We start from the raw sequence: 16323 nt of genomic DNA, 5'->3' as shown, positions 1-16323 counted from the left end.
AGCTGTGTTCCTAAAAGGCTGGTCATAGCTGACCACAGGCTGGAGGTGAACTGGGCACCTCTGTCGGAGGTAATGTGGGCCGGTACCCCGAAGTGGGCTACCCAGGTTGCAATCAGTGCTCGGGCGCAGGCTCTGGAGGTGGTGTCTGGCCACCTGGTGAACTGGTCTATCATAGTTAGGAGGTACTGCACTCCTCGTGACACTGGCAGGGGCCCCATGATTTCCACGTGAATGTGGTCGAACCTCCGGCAGGTGGGTTTGAACCGCTGCGGCGGAGCCTTGGTGTGCCGCTGCACCTTGGCCGTTTGGCACTGCATGCACGTTTTGGCCCATTCACTGACCTGTTTACGCAGCCCATGCCACACAAACCTGTTGGAGACCAGCCGGACGGTTGTCCTGATGGAGGGGTGCGCTAAGTTGTGAATGGATATTAAAACTCGCCGCCGCGAGGCTGCTGGGACGATGGGGCGGGGTTGGCTGGTAGCTACGTCACACAGTAGGGTCCTCTCACCTGGGGCTACGGGGAGGTCTTGGGGCTGTAAACCGGAGACTGCAGTCCTGTAACTGGGGATCTCATCGTCTGCCTGCTGTGCCTCCGCCAGCACTGCATAGTCCACCCCCTGGGACAGGGTCTGTATGGTAGGTCTGGATAGTGCGTCCGCCACGATGTTGTCCTTTCCCGAGACATGCTGGATGTCTGTCGTGTATTTGGAGATGTAGGACAGATTTCATTGCTGGTGGGATGACCAGGGATCGGACACCTTAGTGAACGCAAAGGTAAGCGGTTTTTGGTCAGTGAACGCGGTGAAGGGCCTACTTTCTAAGTAGTATCTGAAATGCTGGATTGCCAGGTATAGTGCCAATAGGTCCCGGTCGAAAGCACTGTACTTGAGTTCGGGTGGTCGTAGGTGTTTGCTGAAGAACGCCAGGGGTTGCCAGCGACCCTCGATGAGTTGTTCCAGCACTCCACCGACTGCTGTGTTAGATGCGTCCACCGTGAGGGCAGTAGGAATGTCCGTTCTGGGGTGCACTAGCATCGCAGCGTTTGCCAAGGCTTCTTTGGTTTTAACGAAAGCGGCTGCGGCCTCTTCATCCCAGGTAATGTCCTTGCCCATACCCGACATCAGGGTGAACAGGGGGTGCATGGTTCGGACTGCTGAAGGGAGGAAACGGTGGTAGAAATTCACCATACCCACGAATTCCTGCAGGCCTTTGGTTGTGTTGGATCGGGGGAAGTGGCGGACTGCGTCTACCTTGGCGGGCAGAGGAGTTGCCCCGTTTTTAGTAATCCTGTGGCCCAGGAAGTCGATGGTGTCGAGTCCGAACTGGCATTTGGCCAGGTTGATGGTAAGGTCAAATTCGCTCAGTCGGGCGTAGAGTTGACAGAGGTGGGACAGATGCTCCTGACGACTACTGCTGGCTATGAGGATGTCGTCCAAATAGATGAATGCAAAGTCCAGGTCGCGTCCCACTGCGTCCATTAGCCGCTGGAACGTCTGTGCGGCATTCTTTAGGCCGAACGGCATTCAGAGGAATTCGAAAAGGCCGAACGGCGTGATGAGTGCTGTTTTGGGGATGTCGTCCGGATGTACCAGGATTTGATGGTATCCCCGGACAAGGTCTACTTTGGAAAAGATCCTTGCGCCGTGTAGGTTTGCTGCAAAGTCTTGAATGTGCGGCACAGGGTAGTGGTCTGGCGTTGTAGCCTCGTTCAGCCTGCGGTAGTCGCCGCATGGTCTCCAGCCCCCTGTTGCCTTGGGCACCATGTGCAGGGGGCAGGTTCATGGGCTGTCGGACCGTCGTATGATCCCCAATTCCTCCATCTTCTTGAACTCCTCCTTCACCAGTCGGAGCTTGTCCGGGGGGAGCCTTTGAGCATGGGAATGGAGGGGTGGTCCCTGGGTCAGGATGTGGTGCTGTACTCTGTGTCTGGGCATGGCTGCCGTGAACTGCAGTGTCAGAACTGATGGGAAATCCACCAGGACCCAGGACCCTGGTGAATTCATCGTCGGACAGCGTGATGGAGTCCAGGTGTGGTGCTGGCAACTTGGCTTCAACCAGGGAGAACCTTTGAAAAGTCTTGGCGTGGACTAGTCGCTTCCCTTGCAGGTCGACCAGCAGGCTGTGAGCTCGCAGAAAATCCGCCCCCAGGAGTGGTTGGGCCACGGCGGACAGTGTGAAGTCCCACGTGAACCGGCTGGAGCTGAACTGTAGCCGCACCGTGCGGGTGCCGTAGGTCCATATTGTGCTGCCATTTGCTGCCCTCAGGGTGGGTCCCAGTTCTCTGTTGCAGGTGTAGTAACTCGTTGGAGGTAAAACACTGATCTCCCCTCGGTGTCGACCAAAAAGCGGCGTCCTGTCTGCTTGTCCCAGACATACAGGAGGCTGTCCTGTTGGCCAGCCACCGTAGCCAACAGCGGCAGCTGGCCCTGGCGTTTCCCGGGAACTTGCAGGGTGGTCTACAGCGGCAGGCCTCCGTGCCCCACCGCTGGTGGTAGAAGCACCATTGTTCGTTGGGCTCCTCACTCCTGTCGCCAGGCTTTGTAGGCTCTGCTGCCAGGCCTGGTCTGGTCTGCCGTTGGGCATGCGGCTTGGTGATCTGTGCGACGGGCGCCCCTTTCTCTTTCCTGGCATTCCACAGCACATCTGCCCGGGCCGCCACCTCCCGGGGGTCACTGAAATCTGCATCGGACAGCAGCAGGCATATGTCCTCGGGCAGTTGCTCTAGGAACGCCTGCTCAAACATGAGGCAGGGTTTGTGTCTTTCAGCCAGGGCCAGCACTTCGTTCATTAATGCCGATGGCAGCCTATCTCCCAAACCATCCAGGCGCAGTAAGCAGGCAGCTCGTTTGTGCCGTGACAGTCCAAAAGTCCTTATGAGCAGGGCTTTGAATGTTGTGTATATGCCGTTCTCCGGGGGCGACTGTATAAACTCCTCAACTTGTGTAGCTGTCTCCTGGTCGAGGGAGCTCACCACGTAGTAGTAACGAGTGGAATCCGAGGTTATCTGCCGAATGTGGAATTGGGCTTCGGCTTGCTTGAACCATAGGCGAGGTCGCAGCGTCCAGAAGCTTGGCAGTTTTAACGAAACTGCATGAACAGACGTGGCATCAGTCATCTCTGGTCCAAATATCATTTGGGCCGTCGGGGTCACCAATTGTAGTGGTGTGCTACACACAGCGTTAGAATAACGACACGTAGTCTGTGAGTTGGAGTTGCGATAAGGATTTATTCAAACTTCGCGGCCTCCTTTAAAGCCTTCCCGTTCCCGCCTTCCCTGGGCAGGACTGCTGTGGGGAATGCATATTCGCAGACCCTTCCCGCGTGCGGGATTCTCCCCCTGCTGGTGAAGATGGCCTGGCGCCCTTTTTGGGGCTGGCCTCTCTGCCGGCGCGCGCTGTTTCGTGAGCCAGTTCGCGTGTGCTGGAAAGTGGGTCGCCACAAGGGAACATTTTCCCAGAACAGAACTATCTGAAGACTTACCTTCCAGTTCGCCCAATGTTGTGATTCTATAATTTTAATCACAGCACCCATTAAAATTCCTGTAAGAAAAAAATTGGAAAGAAATGGTGAGACATATCAATGAAAAAAGAAAAATGATTTAGATTTAGACACCACCTTTAGTTCAGCTAAGATCTCATGGCATTTCACATGAACATTATATAAAAAAAAACAAGCAACAGTTTTGATCTCCTTACCAAACTGAAAAGCTTGAACAAAATATTTTATGGTGTAGTTCATTCCTAAGAGCAGAGAACAGTACAGCATTGTTACAGTGACTTGTTAGTGGAACTGTAGTCAAAACCTGTAAATTAATGACTCTCTGCCTATCTGCACAGAAACTCTGAGCCAGCACATGATGTGTACTACCTCAGAGTTGCAGTGTGGGGAGTTTACAGAGATAAGAAAGTAAAGCAATGAAAATAAAAACAGAAAATTTTACTTTCACAGTTTAAGCAAATACAGAATACAAAGAGAAAATATAGACTCAGACAAGTACATAACTGACACAGCAAATACCTGTAAGTTATCACGCAAAGTAGACCAAACCTATAGTTTTACTATCAAGTGGTATTTCATTTCATTCCTTATATCTTTAAAAATAATGCAATAATAAATGGGACCTGCTTCAGTGAACATGCATTCCTCTACACCATGTACACTGGCTACAGCTGTGTATCACAAGTGAGCTGAGTACAAATTCAAAAATGATTCTGACCTAGAGTCGTTTGCCCAGAAATATGAACTGCAAATGCATTCTGTAATGCATGAGGAAATTTCACAAAAGGGTACAGCATACCACAAAACATTTTTCCTTCACCCAGATGCACACAATACCCTTTCAACTATGTTTAATGGTGCTATATGTTTCATCAATTAACAGCACACTTACCTAAAGATACAACCGCCACACTTTCTGGAAGAAAATGCAGTTTGTATTTAATCAGCAGCCGCACCAATATGATGCAAATAGCTGTAAAATGAATAACAAAATGGAAGGTTAGATATAAGCAACATTGTTAGAACATGAATTAAGGAAAGAACATCTACTTCTGAAAGTAGGTTCAGTCCTGATGAAGAGTTTCGGCCTGAAATGTTGACTGCTCAGATTTTTTCCATAGAAGTTGCCTAGCCTGCTGAGTTCCCCCAGCATTTTATGTGTACTACTTCTGAAAAGTTTCTTTTATCAGCTGTTATTAAATACAGCAAGGACATTTAGAAATCTGTATTTCAAACAGCCGCAATGCAACTTCGTTTCACTCATTTGAAAATAAATCCTGGCCTTCCAACTATCCCAATCTGTCCACTCCCCAGCAGTTGAAAATGTGCTATAAAAGAAAACGGGATTTTTGACCATTTACCCTGATGCCATCTTCAGTTTCAGCCAGAGTTTGCACGTTCTATGAGTTTATGCTTGTAAAATATTATAAATTCCAAGTAATATTTTAAAAAATGCCGAGTTACAGTATAGTTTAGGTTTGACTAGAAACACATTTACTACCATTTACCTATGTTATTAGAGAATACTGCAACAAATCTTTTAGTAAATTCAGTTAAACACCAAAATTGTCCAAGTTTGCTGTGAATTGAATTCCATATAAAAGACATTCTTAAACCAAAGGAATTAAGCCAGAGAGGTTGGAGGATTTTGAAGAAAATTATATTGTGAACACATAAAATGGTTATGAACCAGAAAGCAGTTTTGGAAAATATGAGCAATGCAGATTCAGTGGTTGTTTCTAAGCATGAATGAAGCAAGAATTTTTGAATGTAAAAATTTGCAAGCTAAGGTCAAAGGGCAGAAGAGGAATGAGGTGAGATGACTGCTCTACAAAAAGCCAGTACAGATTTGATACATCAACTTGCCTCTTCTTATTGTGGAAAACACTATGTATTTAAAGATGGTAGAGAACCTAGCAGCCCGGTGTCACATCAACGCCCTTTCCCTAAATGTCAATGAACAGAAGAATTGGTCATTAACTTCAGGAAGGAGGTAGGGGTGGATGGTGCCCCCACTCCTGTTGACATCAACAGTGAGGAGGTCAACAGACTTGAGAACTTCAAGTTCCAAAGAGCGAACATCACTAATAGTTTAACCTGGTCCATCTACATGCACACAATGGCCAAGAGAGTTCACAATCACCTTTGCTTCTTCAGGGGACAAAAAATATTTGGCAGATCCCTGCTGACTTCATCAGTTTTTATAGGTGTAAGCAGAAAGTAAGCAGCATGGATTCAGAAAGGGCAGGTCCTGTTTGACAAACTTACTGGAGTTCTTTGAGGACATAATGAGTGCAGTGGATAGAGGGGAAGAGGTGGATGTCGTATACTTGGATTTCTCGAAGGCGTTCGATAAGGTGCCGCACAAGAGACTTATAAATAAGATACGGATGCATGGAGTCCGAGGAAGTGTATTGGCATGAATAGTGGATAGGAGGCAGAGAGTTGGTATAAATGGATGTTTTCAGAGTGGGGTGCCGCAGGGGTCGGTGCTGGGCATGCAGCTGTTTACCATTTACACTGATGATTTGGAAGAGGGGACTGAGAGTAGCGTAGCAAAATTTGCTAATGACACTGCAAATTGTACAGAGGATGTGGAGAGTCTGCAGAGGGATATAGATAGGTTAAGTGAGTGGGCCAAGGTCTGGCAGATGGAATACAATGTTGGTAAATGCGAGATCATCCACTTTGGAAGGAATAATAGAAGAGCAGATTATTATTTAAATGGTGAAAGATTTGCAGCATGCTGTTGTGCAGAGGGACTTGGGGGTGATTGTTCATGAATCACAAGAAGTTGGCTTGCAGTTACAAGAGGTTATTAAGAAGGCAAACGGAATGTTGGCCTTCATTGCTAGAGGGATTGAATTCAAGAGCAGGGAGGTCATGCTGCAACTATACAGAGTACTGGTGAGGCCGCACCTGGACTACTGTGTGCAGTTCTAGTCTCCATACTTGAGGAAGGATATACTGGCTTTGGAGGCAGTGCAGAGGAGGTTCACCAGGTTGATTCCAGGGGTGAAGGGGTTAACTTATGAGGAGAGATTGAGTCGCCTGGGACTATACTCTCTGGAATTCAGAAGAATGCGAGGGGATCTTATAGAAACATACAAAATTTTGAAAGGGATAGATAAGATAGAAGTAGGAAAGTTGTTTCCATTGGTAGGTGAGACTAGAACTAGGGGACATTGCCTCAAGATTCAGGGGAGAAGATTGAGGACGTAGATGAGAAGAAATTGTTTTTCCCATAGAGCGGCGAATCTGTGGAATTCTCTGCCCAGGAAAGCAGTTGAGGCTTCTTCCCTAAATATATTTAAGATACAGTTAGATAGATTTTTACATCGCAGGGGAATTAAGGGTTATGGGGAAAAAGGCAGGTAGGTGGAGCTGAGTTTATGGAGAGATCAGCCATGATGTTATTGAATGGTGGGGCAGGCTCAATGGGCCAGTGGCCTACTCCTGCTTCTTTTTCTTATGTTCTTATGTATCCGGATGCATTGTGGCTTTGTATTAGGGATTCAGAAGTTATGGAATGATACACAAATCAGATATTAATTCAAACAAAAAAGTCTTCAATTCCTAATGTAAATTGTAAGCAGTAATTAGATTGACAAGGACAGCTCTGCAAACAAACTGGTAATGTCCACAGAGCACAGACTGCTGGCATACAGTAACAGGATGGCTACTCAGGAGACATGGTTTGTAAGGTGACCATGAGACATTCTCACATGCATTTGGCAAATGTAAGACAATGGGGTTGTGTTAATCGACCTACATCAACATAGGGGTGTATGGGGTGTCAGGGAGAGGTACCACCACTGGTGTGAAGACCAGCCACACCTTCTGAGGTAGGTCCTCCAGCTTCTGTCCTCAGCTAGCACTCGGCTCTCACCTGTGACTCCAAACAAGCTGTCTGCATGCAACAGTGGCCACAACCTGGGCAACAGCTTCAACAGGCCAGCCAAACCAGGCAAGAGCATTTTGTGCGTGGTGCTCGGATTTTCAGCATGCAGATTTTCTCTTATTAGAGAGTAGATGCTGGGCCTGTCTAACTAAAGCATGTAAAGACTGGATTCGGCAGACTGTGTGGAGAAAACCACCAGCTGGTTCAACAGGTAAGAAGGTGTTTCCTAGCATGCATTGTGAAGCGCAAAGAACATGGCAAAACACATAGAAACACCCTGGTCATCCACTTCATCCTGACCTATCTCCAGTCATCTTGATTTTCATCTTGCCATTGGATCTAGTTAGACTAGGATGAAAGCGTGAGACTGACGACCTGCGCAACTCTCCCTCACTTTAACCAAACTCACTCGCAAGTCATGACATCCAAAAAAAGATGTCAGGGGTCCTCATCACTCGTGATGGATGCACACGCGCAGACACACATCAACGGGCAACACTATCACACACTCAAGGACTGATACAGCATGCATGCAGGCTCTTCGTCCTAATTTGTCCTTGCTCAGCCAGGTAAATCTAATTGACTGCATTTGGCCCATAGCCCTCGAAATTCTATTTATCTGGATGGCTTTTATATGTTACTAATGCGCCTGTCTCATCGACTATTTCTGGCAGGTGAATCCAGATATGCACTATCCGTTGTGTGAAGAAGCTGATGTTCCTTTCAAATCTTTCGCCTCTTAATTTAAGCCTATACCATCTTGTTTTTAACATCCCCTCCTTGGGGAAAAAGACCACATACTTTCACCCCTCATATATCAAATCACTCTCAATCTCCAGCATTATACAGGATAATGTCCTAATCTGTGCAATCTCTCCTTGTAACTCAGGCCCTCACCCCTGCTCTCCCACCCACCCCACATTTTAGGCAACATCCTGCTATATCTTTTTCTGCACTCTTTCTAGTTCAATAACATCTTTCCTAGAATAGGGTGACCAAAACTGCACACAATACTCAAAGTGAGGCCTCACCACATTTTATATAACTGCATCATAACTTCCAAACCTTTGTGCTCTGTACCCTGACTGAAGGCCAATGTGCCATATATCTTCTTCACCATACTATTTAACAAAGATGCTGCTTTCAGTGAACTATGCACTTGCTGCTTTATGTTGAAGCCAAAAAGTTCTACTTTAGTCTCATGTGACCACAAGGCCTTTTTTCATATCTTTACAGTATCGTTTAAGTGATGTACTGCAATATCCTTAGGGCAAGGAAATGTTTTTAAAAGCAGTATCTGTGGTGTAAACCTAATTCTGCGCATCAGCCAGGTAACACCACCCCTACGATACAGTATTGTGGAGGTAGCATCTTGCTATGGGGAGGCTTTCCAGCAGGACGGACTGGAAATCTGGACAGGATTGATGCGAAGATGAATGTTACTAAATACAGAGTGATCCTGGATAAAAACCTGCTAGTTTCTGACAGAAAGCTTAAACTGGGGAGGAAGTTCATCTTTCAGCAGGACAACAACCCAATGCACATGCCAGAGCAAACCTGAATCCTGACGTTAACCCGATCAAACATCTCTGGCAAGACCTCAGAATTGCTGTCCACTGCCACCACTCAACTAACCCGGCACAGCTTGAGCAATGGGCAAATCTTGCTCCATCACATTGCTCTAATAGAGACTTACCCAAAAAGACTACTGGCTGTAATAGCTGCAAGAGGTGGTTCAACTAAGTACTGAGCAAAGGGGAATAAATACTTTTGAAATACTGACAATTCAGTTTTTGAATTTTTAGTTTTTTTCATGCTAACTTCCCTGTTTTTTTGGGCACTATTGTGAATAAAGAAACATGTGATTTACAAATAAAAATTCTCCATTAAATTGATCAAATTCCCTGGTCATAATACTCATTTATGTGAACAAAGGGTTAGGGGCTGAATACTGTTACAAGGAATTGTATAAAATTTTATAATTATCCACATCTGAATGTCTTCAGTTAAAATCAGCTTTTGGTTTCTATCTGGTCCTTATTTCTACAGTGAAATGGCTTTCTTTTGAAAGGAAAAAAAAGGATAATAAGACTAGATAAGTTCGAAGTATATATAATTAATAAATTTAATTGGGAAGTTACTCACCTGATGAAAGAGATGGTAGAATACAATCCTTTGTACATATAAAGCAGTTCCAGAAGTAGTAACTGTTTCAACTTTTTAATCATTCTTATCTTTTTATCACTTGAGACAACTTCTTTTCATGTTATAGGTCAATGATTTGGATAATGGAATTGATAGTTTTGTTGCCAAGTTTGCAGACAATACTAAGAAAGGCCAGGTTGTGCTGTGGAAGCAGTGAGTCTGCAGAAGGACTTGAACAGATTGGGAGAATGGACAAAGAAAAGGCAGGAACAAATAATGTAGGGAAGTGTATGGTCATGCACTTTGGCAGAAGGAATAAAGGCGTAGCTTATTTTCTAAACTGGGATAAAATTCAAAAATGAGAGGTGCAAAGGGACTTGGGAGTCCTCATGCAGGATTCCCTAAAGGTTAACTTGCAGGTTGGGTCGCTGGTAAGGAAGGCAAATGCAATGTTAGCATTCATTTCAAGGAACTAGAATACAAAAGCAAGGATGTATGCCAAGGCTTTATAAGGCATTGATCAGAAAGCACTTGAGGTATTGAGAGTAGTTTTGGGCCCCTTACATAAGAAAAAATGTCCTGACATTGAAGAAGGTTTAGAGAATGCTCACGAGTATGATTCTGGGAATGAAAGGGTTATCATATGAGGTGCATTCAATGGTTCTGGGCTTATACTTGCTGGATTTTATTAGAATGAGGGGAGATCTCATTGAAACTATCGAATACTGAAAGGACTAGTTAGTGGATATGCAGAGGATGTTTCCTATAGTGGGTGAATCCAGGACTAGAGACTCAGAAAAGGGGGGTGTCCATTGAGAACAGAGATGAGTAGGAATTGCTTTAATCAGAGGGTGATAAATCTGTGGAATTCATTGACCTGGACTTCACAGCTGTCCTTGGCAATGAGGATATTTAAAGCAGAGTTTGACAGGTTCTTGATTAGTCAAGGCATCAGAGGTTACAGGGACAAGGCAAGAGAATGGGAGTTGAGGAAGATAATAATTATCAGCCACGATGGAATGGCAGAGCAGACTCAATGGGCCAACTGGCCCAATTCTGTTCCCATGCCTTATGCTTTTGTGGTAATTGTGAACTAGACTAACTCAGGAGCCATAATTATTTTAATGACAAAGACTTCTGAGAATACCTGAAGCGAAAAATCAAGAGCATTTTGTAGCAGTGACATACCTAATATAAGCAGACTAAAGAAAATAGTCATTCCACTTGATTGTTCTTCTTGTTGAGCTTCTTCCCCGGTCTGTAGTGGTAGTATGGGCTTTGCTGGAGTTTCTGGAACTGGTATTGGAGTAGTAACTGTGATAATGGGGATTGAGGTGGCTTGCAAAGTGCCATTTTGATCCACAGTATTATTTGACGACCTGAAATTAGCAAAACAGAAGACTGTTGGAACGAATATGATCGCTTTTTAAAAAAACTGATTACTATATAACACCTTTATTAGTCATCTCCCTCAACATGCAAACTGCATTTATTCAAATGAGTCAGATAATCTAATAGTGCAAAATAATATTTCATTTAACTCAAAATTCTGTAAATACCACGTTTCCATTAGTCATAAAATCATATAGAGTTACTTCTGTTTGAAACATTATGCCTCTATCAACCCATTTTTGTTTAAGACTCATCACAATTTTCTAATTAGTTTTAAATTATCTGGTTAATTGACGAGAGTTGGTGAATGCCTTAGCAGATCAGCTATGTCTGATGAGTCCAAATATCCTGTTATACTTGCAAAGGATCTCCATATCTCAGATATTCTTCTGAGGTATGTACATCAAGAGGTGGCACACAGTGGCTGCAACCAAATGTTGTCCAGGGTGCACCAAAAATACTGGGTTCCTGGTGCTAAGGCAAAATTCTTCTAACAATTGTACAAATGTCTTGTTTGCCAACAGTTGCCCGCAGCTTCAGGATGCCAGAACATAGCAGATATACCTCTGGGCAGAGTTTGTCCAGATGAACCTCTGTTTAACGTCTAGAAGTGGACTACTTTGGACCTTTTGAGGTGAAGAGCAGGAGTACAGTGAAGAAGTATGGGGCCTTGTTTATCTGTTCAGCTTGATGAGCTGTTCACATTGAAGTGGCATTTTCTTTGGACACAAATTCCTTTGTTAACGCACTTTGACACTTTATAGCAAGACAAAGACAGGTTCGTGAACTGCGCTCTGTTAATGTGACAAACTTTGTTGGAGCCCAGTGTGAATTAAGAGAAGCCACTGAAAAATGGAACCATTCAATCAGTGATGTCTTTCTTCAGAAAGGAATTAAGTAGATTTTTAACCCCCGCCCCCCACCCCGGCTGGCTCACATCATGAGGGAACGTGGGAGAAGTTGATGAGATCTGTACAGAAGGTCCTCACTTCCACCATGAAAGGTACAGAATCTTGATAAACAGGATTTTCGCACAGTCCTTTGTGAAGTAGAGGCTATTATCAATGGTCGTCCAAGTACTAAGGCATCCTCTGATCCCAATGATTTGGAAGCACTAACACTTGACCATCTATTGTTTCTGAAAACCTCACCATCTTTACCACCAGATTTCCATAAGGAAGACATTTATGCTTCTAGATGGAAGCAGGTCCAGTACACATCAAACTTGTTTTGGAAACGAAGGGTCAAGGAGTACTTACCACAGTTACAGGAACATTAGAAGTGGTCAGATATAAAGTGCAATTTCCTCCCAAGAGACATTTGTTTATAGTTGATGACTCCTTGCCTCATGACAACACCTTGCAGATGGAAGAGGATGTGTGTGGCAGGTGCACATTTAGACAAAGACCAGCTATCTGAATAGACCTATGGTCAAGATCCGTCTTTTACACAAAGCAGAGGTTTGAGAAGCTACAGCTCCAGAAACTTCACTTACTTTGTTTGCTTGATGTTATGACTTTGACTTGACAGACAGTCTGTATTGGGCTATTTACTGGTAACCTCTGGCCTAGATGACTGTTACATGACTAGGCTTGAAGAAGAAAGAGAGAGGTTATTTGCATAAATGTTAAGAAGATTATCTGAGAAGATTTCATGTTGCTGATTTTTGTAGTATGTAGTTGTAATTATTCTACTGTATCAATTAGGAGCTGGGATACAGGAGCAATGTACCTTTTTTCTGTTGCGTGTTTTTATTATGGGAACCGGTAATTTGTCATGTGTGTTGGGGCGTGGTCGAAGCTAATGAGTATAGCCACATATTTATGGTTTGTTCTCGTTAGTTTAGTTAGAGATAGAGACTGAGCAAGAAGAATATTTTTTTGTTGACTGCTGATTACTCTCATTTTGCTAATTCTAATAAGGTTGCTTATTTATGATTTTCGCTTATTTCACTAATTCCGCTAGTTTTGCTAATATCACTGTATTAGATTGTTTGTCTTTGCTGGTTTTGTAATAAAGGATCAAATGTACTTTTTTCAAATTGGATCTCAGTTATGGGGAAGCACGTCACACAGTGTAAATTCCCTCATCAGTTTCTAAGCAGTTTTGGTTTATTTTTCAAGTAACCACTACACCTGAGTTGACATACCACCATCAACCGACTATAATCAAGTGCTTGAGAAGTGCACGATGCCATCTCCAAACAAGAAACAGTCCATCCTAAAGCATTTCAAATCATAGTCGAGGACTTCAACCTTTGAAGAAATCCCTGCTGAATTACCATCAGCATCAAACCTGTAGCACCAGAGATCCCAACACACTAGACCCCTGTTATACTATGACAACAGGGTTCATGTTCCATTCCATGCCCAGACCGCATTTCAGGAATTCTGAACACTTGGTGGTCCTTCTCCTACCTGCATACAAGCAGAGGCTAAAGAGCCAAGTTCCAGATATTAGGGCAACAAAGAGGTAGTGGAGCAGCTAATGGATTGCTTTGAGTCATTGGACTGGGCCATGTTCAAGGACTCATCTGTGGATCTGGATAAATACACCATGATTGTCACAGACTGTATTAAAATAGTTGCAGGTGATTGTGTCTCCATAAAATGTTTCAGAGTCTTCCTCAACCAGTAGCCCTGGATGAACCATGAGATCCACAATCTGCTAATGGCCAGATCAGAGGATTTCAAGTCTGGGGAAAGTTACAAAAGGCCCAGGTATGATCTCTGGAAAACCATCTCATGGGTGAAGTGGCAATTCTGGACTAAACTTGAATCAGTGAAGGATGATCAACAGTTGTGGCAGGGCTTGAACCTCGTACAAAGTGAAATCTAGTGACATAGGCAACAAAAGGGCTTCGCTTCCAGATGAGCTCAGTACTTGCTATGCTTGCTTTGACTGTCAAAACATAGAGGAATCATCACAAACTGCGCAGGTGCGTGGATATGAGCGAGGTAGACCGGCGGGAAGAATTTAAAAAGAAGACAGCTTGATAGAGTGGGCAAGGTAGAGGGAGTCAGAGTAGGAGGGCTTTGGGGCTTCGTTGATAACGGGTCAAGGCGATGCAAGTTACTTGTTAAGAATAGGAATAGGAAGTATGTCTGCGATGCCGGTGTTCTGTACTGGGTGTTGAATATGGGAGGTCCAGGAGACCCCTAGTCTCCCTGGTGGCCACGTCTGCGCCAGCTGCATCGAGTTGCAGCTCCTTAGGGACTGGGTTAGGGAACTGGAGATGCAGCTCGATGACCTTCATCTGGTCAGGGCAAGTGAGGAGATGATAGAGAGGATCTATAGGCAAGTAGTCAGACCGGGTAACAGTCAGGAGAGGGAAAGGCAAGAGTCAGATACTCGAGAGTACCCCTGTGGCTGTTCCCCTTAACAATAAGTATTCCTGTTTGAGTACTGTTGTGGGGGGGGGGTGGAGGAGAGGGGGAAACCAACCTGGGGAAGCAACTCTGGCACAGAGTCTGGCCCTGTGGTTCAGAAGGGTAGGGAAAGGAAGAAGATGGCAGCAGTGATACAGGACTCTATAATTAGAAGGTCAGACAGGAGATTCTGTGGATGCAGGAAAGAACCAGGGATGGTAGTTTGCCTCCCAGGTGCCAGGGTCCGGGATGTTTTTGATCGCACCCATGATATCCTGAAGTGTGAAGGTTAACAGCCAGAGGTCATGGTACATATTGGGACCAACGACGTAGGTAGGAAAAGGGAGGAGGTCCTCAAAACAGACTACAGGGAGTTAGGAAAGAAGCTGAGAAGCAGGACAACAAAGGTAGTAATCTCGGGATTACTGCCTGTGCAACGCAACAGTGAGTATAGGAATAGAGTAAGGTGGAGGATAAAAGCGTGGCTGAGGGATTGGAGCAGGAGGCAGGGATTCAGATTTCTGGATCATTGGGACCTCCTTTGGAGCAGGTGTGACCTGTACAAAAAGGACGGGTTGCACTTGAATCCGAGGGGGACCAACATCCTGGCAGGGAAGTTTGCTAGGGCTATTGGGGAAGAGTTTAAACTAGAATTGCTGGGGGGTGGGAACTTAACTGAAGAGGTGGAGGGAGGGGCTGTTGGCTCACAAATCAAGAAAGATGTAGACTGTATGAGAGGGAGAACAGGCAGGTGATAAGAGAAGGGATGTGCTCAGACTGATGGTATGAAATGTGTCTATTTTAATGCAAGGAGTATCATGCACAAAGCAGATGAGCTTAGATCGTAGATCAGTACTTGGAGCTATGATGTTGTGGCCATTGCAAAGACTTGGATGGCTCAGGGGCAGGAATGGTTACTTAGAGTACCAAGCTTTGGATGCTTCAGAAAGGACAGGGAGGGAGGCGAAAGAGGTGGAGGTGTGGTACTGCTGATCAGAGATAGCGTCACAGCTGCAGAAAAAGAGGAAGTCATGGAGGGATTGTCTAGTGAGTCTCTGTGTGGAAGTTAGAAACAGGAAGGAGTCAATAACCCCACTGGGTATTTTTTTTAATATATATAGACCACCCAATAGTAACAGGGACATAGAGGAGCAGATAGGGAGACAGAGTCTGGAATGGTGCCATAATAACAGAGTTGTTGTGATGGGATATTTTAATTTCCCTAATATTGATTGGCATCTCCCTAGAGTAAGGGGTTTAGATGGGGTGAGTTTGTTAGGTGTGTTCAGGAAGGTTTCCTGACAAAATATGCAGATAAGCCTACAAGAGGAGAGGCTGTACTTGCTCAGGTATTGGGAAATGAACCTTGTCAGGTGTCAGGTCTCAGTGGGAGAGCATGTCGGAGATGGTGACCACAATTCTTTGCTTCAGTATTCACTATGGAAAAGGACCTTGGCAATTGTATGGATGACTTACAGCAGACTGAAAAGCTTGAGCAAACAGACATTAAGAAAAAGGATATTGTGGAGCTTTAAGTCACCGTGACTAGATGAGATATACCCCAGGCTACTGTGGGAGGCGAGGGAGGAGATTGCTGAGCCTCTGGCGATGATCTTTGCATCATCAATGGGGACGGGAGAGGTTCTGGAGGATTGGAGGGTTGGAGGGTTGCAGATGTTGTTCCCTTATTCAAGAAAGGGAGTAGAGATAGCTCAGGAAATTATAGACCAGTGAGTCTTATTTGAGTGGTTGGTAAGATGATGGAGAAGATCCTGAGAGGCAGGATTTATGAACATTTGGAGAAGCATAATGTGATTAGGAATAGTCAGCATGGCTTTCTCAAAGGCAGATTGTGCCTTACGAGCCTGATTGAATTTTTTAAGGATGTAACTAAACACATTGATGATTTCAGCAAGGCATTTGATAAGGTACCCCATGCAAGGCTTATTGAGAAAGTAAGGAGGCATGGGATCCAAGGGGGCCTTGCTTTGTAGATCCAGAATTCGCTTGCCCACA

General features: G+C 44.9%; 1 protein-coding gene across 1 annotated transcript in view; it reads right to left on the bottom strand.

Annotated features, from left to right (window-relative positions):
- The window catches only part of slc9a8 (solute carrier family 9 member 8), a 118399-nt gene that overhangs the window by 68740 nt on the left and 33336 nt on the right, over nt 1–16323 (bottom strand). Inside the window, exons 2-4 of the mRNA XM_063041451.1 lie at nt 10736–10926; nt 4394–4474; nt 3484–3542 (exon numbers count right to left, since the gene is read on the bottom strand). Of these exons, the coding sequence (XP_062897521.1) occupies nt 3484–3542; nt 4394–4474; nt 10736–10926 (331 nt within the window). The remainder of the gene's footprint in view (nt 1–3483; nt 3543–4393; nt 4475–10735; nt 10927–16323) is intronic.

Source organism: Mobula hypostoma, chromosome 2, assembly GCF_963921235.1.
Source record: "Mobula hypostoma chromosome 2, sMobHyp1.1, whole genome shotgun sequence".
Classification (NCBI taxonomy): Eukaryota; Metazoa; Chordata; class Chondrichthyes; order Myliobatiformes; family Myliobatidae; genus Mobula; species Mobula hypostoma.
Note: the sequence above shows the minus strand (reverse complement) of the source record. Positions and strands in the feature narration are given on the sequence as shown.